Consider the following 13,001-nt stretch of genomic DNA (forward strand, 5'->3'; position numbering starts at 1 on the left):
CTAGTAGCTGGGACTACAAGCTTGCACCACAGTGCCTGGCACGACCTCATCTTAAAAGACCCCATTTCCAAATAAGGTCACATTAATAAGTATTGGGAATTAGGACTTCAACATTTTGGGGGACACAATTCAATCTATAACAGCAGGCTCTATTTTAATATTACTTATTTATATGACCCTCATCTAGCAGTCTGTCAGCTTCAACTGACAACCATCAGTTGTGCAGATTATATTTCTTTTATAAGTGTATTGAGGCCGGCCATGGTGGCCCATGCCTGTAATCCCAGCACTTTGGGAGGCCGAGGTGTGCAGGTCACCTGAGGTCAGGAGTTCAAGACCAGCCAGGTCATCATGGCAAAATGCTGTCTCTACCAAAAAATACAAAAAATAGCTAGGTGTCAATCCCATTACTGGGTATATACACAAAGGATTATAAATCATGCTACTATAAAGACACATGCACACATATGTTTATTGTGGCACTATTCACAGTAGTAGACTTGGAACCAACCCAAATGTCCATCAGTAATAGACTGGATAAAGAAAATGCGGCACATATATACCATGGAATACTATGCAGCCATAAAAAAGGATGAGTTCATGTCCTTTGCAGTGACATGGATGAAGCTGGAAACTATCATTCTCAGCAAACTATCACAAGGACAGAAAACCAAACACCACATGTTCTCACTCATAGGTGGGAAGTGAACAATGAGAACACATGGACACAGGGAGGGGAACATCACACACTGGGGCCTGTCGGTGGGTGGGGGACTGGGGGAGGGATAGCATTAAGAGAAATACCTAATGTAAAAGTTGATGGGTGCAACAAACCAACATGGCACATATAAACCTATGTAACAAACCTGCACATTGTGCACATGTACCCTAGAACTTAAAAGTATAAAAAAAAATAGCTGGGCATGGTGGTGCACACCTGTGGTCCCAGCTACTTGGGATGAGGCAGGAGGATCCCTTGAGCCCAGGGAGGTAGAGATTGGATTGAGTTAAGATTGTGCCATTGCACTCCAGCCCGGGCAACAGAGCAAAAATAAGTGTATTCAATCTCTTGATTCATCTATTGAATAGGGCTCTCTTCTGGCTGCCACTTTCTGAACCAAGGCTGGCTGTTTAGACAGGCTGCAGAACACAGCAGAAGACTTCCTGTTTAAAAATGTCAGAATGCTGCTGCTTCTCTCCAAATCTACCCCAAAGCAGTAAGGAGAACAAGCAGCAGAAATCCAGACCTTGGCACTAAGGAAACTAGGAGACATCTGAAACCCTCAGCCATGAAAGTATGAGGAAGGGATGCCAACTGCCCTGGACGTTAAACGGGTGTAAGGAGAGGGGCACGTCCTGGAGGCAGCCAGCTGAGCATAATTCTCCAAGGTCAGTGACACACCAGGGAGCAAAGCATGACAGGATGCTCAGGTGGGGACTTGCCCAGACCCAGGCAGGGAGCTGGAGTGAACACAGGTGGTGAGGCTGAATGCGGAGTCACACAGACAAGCCTTGTGTGAAGGAAGGAATCTGCAAGTGAGGTTGGGCGGAGAGGAGCAACTGTCCACCATGAGCCTGCATCCGATGAGCTCGGCGGACAGGAGGAGTGAAAGTTATCCACTCATGTGGATGCTGCTCTCCTAGAGCATAGCCCAGGCCCTTCAACTCCTGACATCTGGTGGTCTAGACTTGCCTCATTCAAAGATGACTGATAGGCCAGGCACAGTGGCTCACACCTGTAATCCCAGCACTTTGGGAGGCCGAGGTGGGAGGATGGCTTGAGTCCAGGAGTTCAAGACCAGACTGGGCTACATAGTGAGACCTCATGTCTACAAAAAATACAAAACTTAGCTGGGTGTGGTGGCTCACGCCTGTAATCCCAGCACTTTGGGAGGCCATGGTGGGCGGATCACTTGAGCTCCAAAGTTCAAGACCAGCCTGGGCAACATGGCAAAACTTTGTCTCTACAAAAAATACAAAAATTAGCCAGGCATTGTGGCACACACCTTTAGTCCCAGATACTCAGGAGGCTGAGGCAGGAGGACTGAGGGAGCCCAGGAGGCTAAAGTCGTAGTGAGTCAATATCATGCCACTATACTCCAGTCTGGGTGACAGGGTGAGACCCTGCCTCAAAACAAAACAAAAGCTATCACAGAGAGCCAGGCACAGTGGATGCAGCACAACTGAAAAGAAGTAATCCTGAAATCATAAAAAGGAAGAGCAAGAAAAAAAACAATACATTGGGATTGAGAAAAATAGTAAAGAACAAAGGAGAATGGACAAAAGTTTAAAATGAACACACAGAAAATGATAGATATGAAGATCCAAGAAGTAGTATATACATTTAGTTAATATTCCTGGGGGCAAAAACAAAAATAATGGAACAGGAAAAAAATAATTTTTTTTTTTTTTGAGATGGAGTCTTGCTCTGTTGCCCAGGCTGGAGTACAGTGGTGGTGTGATCTTGGCTCACTGCAACCTCTGCCTCCCAGGTTCAAGGGATTCTCCTGCCTTAGCCTCCCGAGTAGCTGGGACTACAGACATGTCACCATGCCGGGCTAATTTTTGTATTTTTAGTAGAGACAGCGTTTCACCATGTCGGCCAGGCTGGTCTCAAACTCCTGATCTCAAGTGATCCACCCACCTTGGCCTCCCAAAGTGTTGGGATTATAGGAGTGAGTCACTGGCACCTGGCCAGGGAAGATATTTAAAGAAATAAAATAAGCCAAGAGGGCTTTCTAAAAATAAAATGACTTGATCAACATGCTGATAAGTTATATACCAAATCCTAGGAAAAAATGAAACAGTATTAGTCAGGGTTCTCTAGAGGGACAGAACTAGATGTTTAGAGGAAGTATGTATAGATGAGAGGGAGTTTATTTTTTGAGATGGAGTATTGCCCTGCCGCCCAGGTTGGAGTGCAATGGCACGATCTCAGCTCACTGCAACCTCCACCTCCCGGGTTCAAACGATTCTCCTGCCTCAGCCTCCCAAGTAGCTGGGATTACAGGTGTGTGCCACCACGCCTGGCTAATTTTTGTATTTTTAGTAGAGGCGGGGTTTCACCATGTTGGCCAGGCTGGTCTCAAACTCCTGACCTCATCCGCCCACCACGGCCTGAGAGGGAGTTTACTGAGAATTGACTCGTACTATCACTAGGTTAAGTCCCATGATAGGCTGTCTGCAAACTGAGGAGCAAGGAAGCCAGCAGTGGCTCAGTCCAAGTCCCAAAACCTCAAAAATAGGGCAGCCGACAGTGCAGCCTTCAGTCTGTGGCCAAAGGCCTGAGAGCCTCTGGCAAACCACTGCAAGTCCAAGAGTCCAAAAGCTGAAGAACTTGGAGTCTGATGTTCAAGTGCAGGAAGCACCCAGCACGGGAGAAAGATGAAGGCCAGAAGCCTCAGCAAGTCTGCTCTTTCCAGCTTCTTCTGCCTTTTATCCTAGCCATGCTGGAGGCTGATTAGATGGTACCTACCCACACTGAGGGTGGGTCTGCCTCTCCCAGTCCACTGACTCAAATATTAATCTCTTTTAGCAACACCCTCACAGACACACCCAGAACAATACTTTGCATCCTTCAATCCAATCAAGTTGACACTCAATATTAACTATAGCTGGGATTACAGGTGCCCACCACCACGCCTGGCTAATTTTTGTATTTTTAGTAGAGATGGGGTTTCACCATGTTGGCCAGGCTGGTCTCGAACCCCTGAACTCAGGTGATCCACCCACCTCGGTCTCCCAAAGTGCTGGTATTACAGGCGTGGGCCACCGTGCCCAGCTGGTAATTCGGTTTAGATGAGGTCATGAAGAGGAGCCCCTATGATGGAATTAGTGACCATATAAGAGACACTAAAGAGCTTGCTCCTCCTCTCTGTGCCACATGAGGACACAGTGAGAGGGTGGCCATCTGTAAGGTAAGAGAACAGCCCTCACCAGGAACGGACCATGTGGACCCCCTGATCTCAGACTTCCAGCCTCCAGAACTGGAAGAAAATACATTTCTGTGGTTTATGTTTACCTTGCACCCAGTCTATGGTATATCGTTATGACACCATGAGCAGCCAATGCAATATAAAAATAGTCACTAGTACAATGACACAAAACTCCCCAACTATAAGATACACACCCTACAGAGCAAACAGATTAAATAGTGAAATATTTTGAACATAAATATGCAGACAGCACTAAAACCAAACATATTTTCTCCTATCCATAAGTATAAAAATGGGCTAATCTTCCTATGAAGTCTTAGATTGAATAATGAAGCAAAACCAACATAAACTGTGGACAAGAGACGAGATTCACCCAAACACAGAGAGATTCAGGACAGTTCATCCCTTCCTCCTCCTTTCCACTAAGGGGAATTAAGCATTTCCTATGGGCTGGCACTATTTCTATTTTTTTTTTTTTTGAGTTGGAGTCTCTTACTCTTTCACCCAGGCTGGAGTACAGTGGTGCAATCTCAGCTCACTGCAATCTCTGCCTCCCATGTTGAAGTAATTCTCCTGCCTCAGCCTCCTGAGTAGCTGGAATTACAGGTGCCCACCATTGTGCTGGGCTAATGTTTTGTATTTTCAGTAGAGACGGGGTTTCCCCATGTTGGCCAGGCTGGTCTCGAACCCCTGACCTCAGGTGACCCGCCTGCCTCAACCTCCCAAAGTGCTGGGATTACAGGCGTGAGGCTGGGCTGGCATCATTCTAAGCACCAAGGGTGAATTCATGCATAGACAAATCCTGTCCTCATGGAGCTTACGCATAACCAAGCACACGGATGATTTCAAAGCAGGTGATTTCAGCCATGGAAGGAGATGAAGAGGGAAGTGACAGGTGGGCTTGAGAAACAGCTGGAGGGGAGAGAACCCAGGGAAGAAGGGACATGAGGCCTGACAGGTGGCCGGGGACCAGATCTAATGTTCAGAAGAACGGCCCAGCCTGTAGATGTTTCTGGAATCGGCTTATTGACGGTATTTAATGCTGTGAGACACGGTGAAATCACAGGGGGCAGATGGATCGAGGGTTCTTAACCTTTTTTGGTTTCACAGACCCCTTTGGTAATCTGGCGAGGCCTATAGAGTCCTTCCTAAATTTTATATATATATGACAGAGTTCTGCTCTTTAAGTTTTATTTTTTTGAGATGGAGTTTTGCTCTTATTGCCCAAACTGGAGTGCAATGGCACGATCTCGGCTCACTGCAACCTTCGCCTCCTGGGTTCAAGCAATTCTCCTGCCTCAGCCTCCTGAGTAGCTGGGATTGCAGGCGCACACCACCACACCCGGCTAATGTTTTGTATTTTTAGTAGAAACGAGGTTTCCATGTTAGCCAGGCTGTTCTCAAACTCCTGACCTCAGGTGATCCGCCCGCCTCAGCCTCCCAAAGTGCTGGGATTACAGGCGTGAGCCACCATGGCCAGTCTAAAATATTTTTAAAGTTGTGATACAGTTGATAGTGTTGCTACAAACTTAGAGGCTCAAAACAACGCAAAATTTGTACCTTACCACTGGGAGGCCAGAAGTCTGCAGTCTCACTGAGCCAAAATCAGGGTGTCAGCAGAGCCACGTTCCCCCTTGGAGGCTTGAGGGGAGAATCCATTCTTTGCATTTTCCAGGTTTTTTTTTTTTTTTAGACAGAGTCTCCCTCTGTCGCCCAGGCTGGAGTGCAGTAGCTCAGTCTTGGCTCACTGCAACGTCTACCTCCTGGGTTCAAGTGATTCTCGTGCCTCAGCCTCCTGAGTAGCAGGGATTACAGGTGACTGCCACCATCCCCAGCTAATTTTTTGTATTACAGAGTTTTGCCACGTCGGCCAGGCTGGTCTCGAATTCCTGACCTCAAATGATCCGCCCTCCTCGGCCTCCTAAAATGTTGGGATTACAGGCGTGAGCCACCACGCCCAGCCTCTTTTTCAGCTTCTGGAATCGTCCTGCAGTCCATAGCTCCTGGCCCCCTCCTCCTTCAAAGACAGAATGTAGCATCTTTGAGTCCTCCCTCCCCCAACCATCGGCTTCTGACACCCAACCTCCTCGTCCTCCGACATCAGCTTCCGACATTCAACCTCCTGCTCCTTCACCCCTTTGACCCGCCTGCCTCCCTCTTATAAGGATGCTTGTGATTACACTGGGTACACCTGGGTAACCCAGGCCCATCTCATCTGAAGACCCTTAATTTAATCACAGTAATCCTAAGAAAAAAAAGATTTTTTTAAAGCAAAAATTAATTAATTTAAAAAGAAAACTGCCTTTGGTCAGTGACAGCCTCTTCAGGTTGGTCCTCGGTTCTTTTGACAGGACCTGGTAGACTCTGAGCACTTCCTTGCCTTCCCTGCCAAACACATCAGTGGTGTTTACTCCAGAGCTTAGATGACAGCAAGTCCTTATTCTTTTAATGATGTCAGCATAACATTAAAACCCAATAAAATAGCATTTGAAAGAGATAGCTTCAGATCAAATACATTTTAAATAGTCATGTGTCACTTAACAACAGGGAAATGTCTGAGAAATTTGTTGTTAGGCGATTTTATCATTGTGCAAACATCATTTAATTACACGACCCTATAGGTTAGAGCCTCCTACCCACCTGGGCCATATGGTATGGCCTATTACTCCTAGGCCACAAACCTGTACAGCATGTTACTTGTGAAAGTTGATCATATGACTTGGGGTCATTCTTTTTTTTTTTTTTTTTTTTTTGAGACAGAGTCTCGCTCTGTCACCCAGGCTGGAGTGCAGTGGTACGATCTCAGCTCACTGCAGCTTTCACCTCCTGGGTTTAAGCCATTCTTGTGCCTCAGCCTCCCAAGTAGCTGGGATTACAGGCACCCACCACCACACCCTGCTAATCTTTGTATTTTTAATAGAGACTGGGGGTTTCACCATGTTGGCCAGGCTGGTCTCGAACTCCTGACCTCAAGTGATCTGCCCACCTCGGCCTCCCAAAGTGCTGAGACTACAGGTGTGAGCCACCGCGCTCGGCCTTTTGAATTGGGCCATTCTTGTCAGACCCAGTTAAAACAGTTGAGAAGCTAGGGGGAAAAAGCACTTAGGGCACATAACACAGCTCCAAGAATGTAATTCTCTGCAAGCCTGGCTGCCGAAGCTGCCTGCTGTCACCTGAAACCAGTTTTATCTAATGGCTTCTGAAACAACCTGCTGCAGCTCTAAATCTAGTTTTACCTACTGAAGCCACTTACCAATCAGAGCGTGCCAGCTCCCCAACACTCTATGAGTGCTAATGGACTTCCTGGAAAAACAATGAATAACATTTCTCCTTTCTTTTCTTGTCAGACAGACAGGTCTGGCTCTGTCACTCAGGCTGGAGTGCAGGCGTACAATCATGGCTCACTGCAGCCTCAACCTCCTAGGCTCAAGGGATCCTCCATCTTCAGCCTCCCAAGCAGCTGGGACTACAGGCTGGGGGCCACCATGCCCAGCTTATTTTTAATTTTTTTGTAGAGATGGGGTCTCACCATGTTGTCCAGGCTGGTCTAAAACTCCTGGGCTCAAGCGATCCTCCTGCCGCTGCCTCCTAAAGTCCTGTGATTACAGGTGTGAGCCACCACACCTGGCCAACATTTCTCCTTTTTATAAAACCTCCTCTTTGTTCTTTGGACATATTGAAGCCCAGTCAGTCTGTTTGTATGCCTGAAGTTGCAATTCTGGTATCCCAAATAACATGAGAAATTTAGAGATTCGTCTCTATATTTTAATGTTGACTCCAATATACTGCACTGAATACTGTTGGCAACTGTAACACAATGGTAAGTATTTGTGTATCTAAACACAGAAAAAGTACAGTAAAAATATGGTGTAAAAGATAAATAGGCTGGGCGCAGTGGCTCACGCCTGTAATCCCAGCTACTCGAGGCTGAGGCAGGAGGATTGCTTGAACCCGGGAGGCGGAGGTTGCAGTGAGCCAAGATTGCGCCACTGCACTCCAGCCTGGGTGACAGAGCAAGACTCCTTCTTAAAAAAAAAAAAAATAAATAAATAAAATAAAAATTTTTTAAAAAGATAGTGCTTGCTTCAGCAGCACATATACTAAAATTGGAACAATACAGAGATTAGCATGGCTGCTGTTTAAAAATTAAATTTAAAAAAATTGGACGGGCACAGTGGCTCATACCTGTAATACCAGCGCTTTGGGAGGCTGAGGTGGGTGGATCATGAGGTCAGGAGTTCAAGACCAGCCTGGTCAAGATGGTGAAACCCTGTCTCTACTAAAAATACAAAAATTATCCAGGTGTGGTGGCGAGCACCTGTAATCCCAGCTACTTGGAAGGCTGAGGCAGAGAATTGCTTGAACCTGGGAGGCGGAGGTTGCAGTGAGCAGAGATTGCACCACTGCATTCCAGCCTGGGTGACAGAGGGACACTCCGTCTCAAAAAAAAAAAAAAAAAAAAAATTGTTGGGTGTGGTGGCTCATGCCTGTAATCCCAGCACCTTGGGAGGCAGAGGTGGGTGGATCACCTAAGGTCAGGAGTTCAAGACCAGCCTGGCCAACATGGTGAAACCCCGTCTCTACTAAAAATACAAAAATTAGCCCAGCATGGTGGCGGGCACCTATAATCCCAACTTGGAGGCTGAGGCAGGCGAATCACTGGAACCTGGGAGGTGGAGGTTGCATTGAGCAGAGATTGTGCCACTGCACTCCAGCCTGTGTGACAGAGTGAGGCTCCGCTTCAAAAAATTAAAAATGGTACACTTGGATGGGGCACTTACAGTACTGGAAGTTGTTCTGGGTGAGTGGGGAGTGACTGTGAAGGTTTAGGACGTTACACTATTGGAGACTTTATAAACACTGCACACTTAGGCTACACTAAATTTATGAAAAGTAATTTTCTTTCAATAATAAATCTTAGCTTACTGTAACTTCATAAATTTTTTTAACTTTTTGACTTTTTTGTAATAACACTTAGCTTAAAACACAAATATTATACGCCTGTACAAAAATATTTTCTTCCTCTATATCCTTATTCTTTTTTTTCTTTTTTTTGAGACGGAGTCTCCCTCTGTCACCCAGGCTGGAGTGCAGTGGCACGATCTTGGCTCACTGCAAGCTCCACCTGCCAGGTTCATGCCATTCTCCTGCCTCAGCCTCCTGAGTAGCTGTGACTGCAGGCGCCCACCACCACGCTTGGCTAATTTTTTTTGTATTTTTAGTAGAGACAGGGTTTCATCCTGTTAGCCAGGATGGTCTCGATCTCCTGACCTTGTGATCCGCCCGCCTCGGCCTCCCAAAGTGCTGGGATTACAGGCGTGAGCCACTGTGCCTCCTTATTCTTTAAGCTTTTTTCTATTAACAATTTTTTTTGTTTGTTTGTTTTTGTTTTTGAAACAGAGTCTCACTCTGTTACCCAGGGTGGAGTGCAGTGGTGTAATCTTGCCTCACTGCAACCTCTGCCTCCTGAGTTCAAGCGATTCTCCTGCCTTGGCCTCCCGAGTAGCTGGGATTATAGGTGCCCACCACCACGCCTGGCTAATGTTTGTTTTTATTTTTGTTTTGAGATGGAGTCTTGCTCTGTTGCCCAGGCTGGAGTGCAGTGGCGCGATCTTGGCTCACTGCAGGCTCTGCCTCCTGGGTTCACGCCATTCTCCTGCCTCAGCCTCCCGAGTAGCTGGGACTACAGGCGCCCAGCACCACGCCCGGCTAATTTTTGGCAGCAGAACTGCCTGGTCAATCCATAGAATGAAGGGGGAAAAACAGTTGTCTGGGGCAAATAGTTGTTGCTACGTTTGGGGACAATTTGTTATAAAGCAGGCTGTGCACCGTGGCTCACGCCTGTAATCCCAGCACTTTGGGAGGCTGAGGCAGGCAGATCACCTGAGGTTAGGAGTTCGAGACCAGCCTGGCCAACATGGTGAAACCCCATCTCTACTAAAAATGAAAAAATTAGCTGGGCATGGTGGTAGACGCCTATAGTCCCAGCTATTCGGGAGGCTGAGGCAGGAGAATCACTGGAACCCGGGAGGCGGAGGTTGCGGTGAGCCGAGATAGTGACAATGCGCTCCAGCCTGGCGACAGAGCGAGACTCCGCCTCAAAAAAAAGTGTTTTTTTTGTTGTAAAGCAACAGATAACCGAGGGAGTGGATTATCACAAGTGTGAAACAACTTGGTACCTCCTTTCTCCCTCACTCCACCTGAAGGCTTCCCACTCGGCTGCCACTAATACCTTTCTAGATTCCTCTACTGCGTGCTGGGATGGAAAGAGTGTGGCCTTTGGAGTCAGACAGCAAGTGGGTTTCATTCTAGACCTTCCACTTTCTAGCTGGGCGACACTGAGTACAACACTTCCCTTCTCTAAAAGGTACTGAGAAGGTTAGATAAGGTTCTGTATACTCATAACCTACAGATGTGTCATTTCTCCAGGCACAGACCCTGGGAACACATGGCAGGGGATGGGGGCAGTAACATACACAGCTTCCTGCCCACATAGGATGTATTTTGATTGGCGCCTGCCCCACGTGAGCCATCCATTTCACGTCCAGCCAGGGAATTTCCATGTCTTTTTTTTTTTTTTTTTTTTTTTTTGAGACAGAGTCTTGCATTGTCACCCAGGCTGGAGTGCAGTGGCGCAATCTTGGCTCACTGCAACCTCCACCTCCTGGGTTCAAGCAATTCTCCTGCCCCAGCCTCCTGAGTAGCTAGAATTACAGGCACCCACCACCACGCCCAGCTAATTTTTTGTTTTTAGTAGAGACAGGGTTTCACCATGTTGGCCAGGCTGGAAGGCTGGTCTCGAACTCCTGACCTTGGGATTCGCCCACCTCGGCCTCCCAAAGTGCTGGGATTACAGGCATGAGCCACCATGCCCAGCCTCCATTTCCCTTTTTGTTACTACTTTCAGGAGTGTGAGAAGGGAGGGATAGCATTAGGAGAAATTTCTAATGTAGATGACAAGTTGATGGGTGCAGCAAACCACCATGGCATGTGTATACCTACGTAACAAACCTGCACGTTCTGCACACGTACCCCAGAACTTTAATAATACTAATGAAAAATAGAGTGTGAGAAATTTCTCCCATCTAGGACTCTCCATCCCATTCTCCCAGACGGCCCATTACTGGTTCAAACGCACCAATAAGGATTTCTGTTTGGGAGGGATCTGGGTGTGTGGTCTGACTTTAGAGGGAAGGCTGGCTTGCAAGGGCCAGTTGAGTGGGTGCTCACACCAAGCTAACACACAGGCCCAGGCTCCTGCTGTTTGGAGATCTAGCTGGACTCGAGGGACTATACAACTCTGTCAGCCACATCCTCCAGCCTGAAGGTCTTCACTGCACCCCAGCATGGAGACATCTTCAGGCTGGTCATCTCTGCAGCTGTGGGTAGAAGAGCTGCCTGGAACCTGCCCGCATTTCTCTGATTTCCTTTCTCACTCAGACTCCTCAGCTTCTACCTACCAAGCTGGGGTGCTCCCCTGGCTTCTCCTGCCAGGTGGCCCTGTCCTGTCTGCCTTGTCTCACCCTTGGGCATCAGCGTGCCAGGGGCTGGCCAGCCCACATGCGGGATCTCCACCCAGAACCTTCCTGTCTGCCAACCCTTTGCCAACTCTCAGGGCGGGGAAGGAAAACCTCGCTCTCCCCTCCTTCCAGAGCTGACCGCTCCTTTTCCTTGATTAATTTTCCACAGAGGCTGCTGGTAGGCTGTGTCCGATGTACACCCAGCTGCCTGAAACAGAATTCACAGCGATGACGTTATCCCTGCCAAGTCCCACTGCCACCGAACAACGGCAGACTCGTTTCCATGAGCCGGAATGAGAACCCAGATTGGAATCTGCTGTGGTTGTTAACCCTGTCTTTTTCCTCTAGAGAGAAATTGTCATTTTAATGAAACCAAGGCACAGAAATGCTAAACAACCATCCCAATGTCATCAAACCAATCATCCACAGAAGCTGGAGACTAATACTGGCACTCAGGCCTGAGGCCATAGAAAATCTCCTTTCCCTCGGATGCATCTTCCTGGGTTGAAGTCCAGCTCCTAGGCTCGCTCATGTGGCCCCCTTGAGCAGAGCAGGGAGACCTGGATGCCTGGGTCCAGGAAGAGGCTGCCCAAGCTCTCAACTGGCCTCCCTGTAGGGGGTGCTGCATCTGCCTTGCAGGCTGAGGACAGGCAGAGCCCAGATCACTGGGTCCCCTTGGCACAGACCCAGGGTCTTGGAGTGCTGCAGTTTGCAGCCACCAGCATGCCTTCCTCCAGGGCCCCGCAGTTGATATCCAGGTTGTCCTCGCCGTCCTCAGGGAGTCTGGGGAAGGGTGGGAGGGGAAAGAAGAAAGGTGTTTAGGGTGCCGGGGCCTCACTTCCCAGCCAGACCCTCCAGCCTGTGTGCCTGTCACCTCTACTGGCCTGGGCACTGAGTGAGTCACTGCACTGGTCAGCCACGTGGCACTGGATGAATCCCCAAACCTCCCTGGGCAGCTGACCCCGCATCTGTAAAATGGGGGTGACAACCCTGCTTGGGTGAACGTGCTGGGAACCCAAATAAAGAGTGAAGCGACAGGGACTAATCAGGCACCAGGCCGCGAGCACAGGCGTGGGTTGCTTTCCGAGTGGCATTCCAGGCTAGGGGAGCAGCAAGGAGGTGGAGCCTGGGGACAAATGGAGGATCCAGAACAGCAGAGGAGGGAGAAAAGCCCAAGGTCACTCACAGCTGGGGCGGGAGGGGGGCCTCGTCGATCCAGTGCCAGCCCTGGGGGCCTTGCCAGGCCCCTACCCAGGAGTGCCTGGAGACTGGGTATCTGCCCAGGAAGTCCTGAGGGAGAAAAGTAAGCTGGTCACTCCCCTGGACACTGGCGTGACTCACCTGGGGCGTACGGGTTCCCGCGACTTCCACAGGATCCCAGCTGGCCAATCCAGAAGGATCCGCTCAAGCCACTGCTTGCAGAACAAAACAACCTTGAAAGCTGGATTGGATGCCTGCTGGGTGCCAGGTGCTGTGCTCAGGGCTGGGGGCCAAAATGAGGGTGACTCCGTCTCAGCCAAAGGGATGTGAACGCCAAACACCACTA

The 13,001-nt window shown here is 48.6% G+C and overlaps 1 protein-coding gene and 1 non-coding gene across 3 annotated transcripts in view; one reads left to right on the top strand and one right to left on the bottom strand.

Moving 5' to 3' along the window:
* The first annotated feature begins 8,011 nt into the window (after positions 1 to 8,011).
* LOC112134462 (U6 spliceosomal RNA) lies at positions 8,012 to 8,115 on the top strand. Its single transcript, XR_002915888.1, has one exon. It is a non-coding gene; the product is annotated as a U6 spliceosomal RNA (small nuclear RNA).
* A 2,397-nt stretch (positions 8,116 to 10,512) lies between these two features.
* KLRG2 (killer cell lectin like receptor G2) overlaps positions 10,513 to 13,001 on the bottom strand; it is a 31,652-nt gene continuing 29,163 nt past the window's right edge. For both annotated transcript variants that reach the window (XM_054560688.2, XM_002818526.6), the window contains 2 exons: positions 12,642 to 12,745; positions 10,513 to 12,238 (listed from right to left, as the gene is read on the bottom strand). In XM_054560688.2, coding sequence (XP_054416663.1) covers positions 12,118 to 12,238; positions 12,642 to 12,745 — 225 coding nt within the window. In that variant the 3' untranslated portion in view covers positions 10,513 to 12,117. The remainder of the gene's footprint in view (positions 12,239 to 12,641; positions 12,746 to 13,001) is intronic.

Source organism: Pongo abelii, chromosome 6 (genome assembly GCF_028885655.2).
Source record: "Pongo abelii isolate AG06213 chromosome 6, NHGRI_mPonAbe1-v2.0_pri, whole genome shotgun sequence".
Lineage (NCBI taxonomy): Eukaryota > Metazoa > Chordata > Mammalia > Primates > Hominidae > Pongo > Pongo abelii.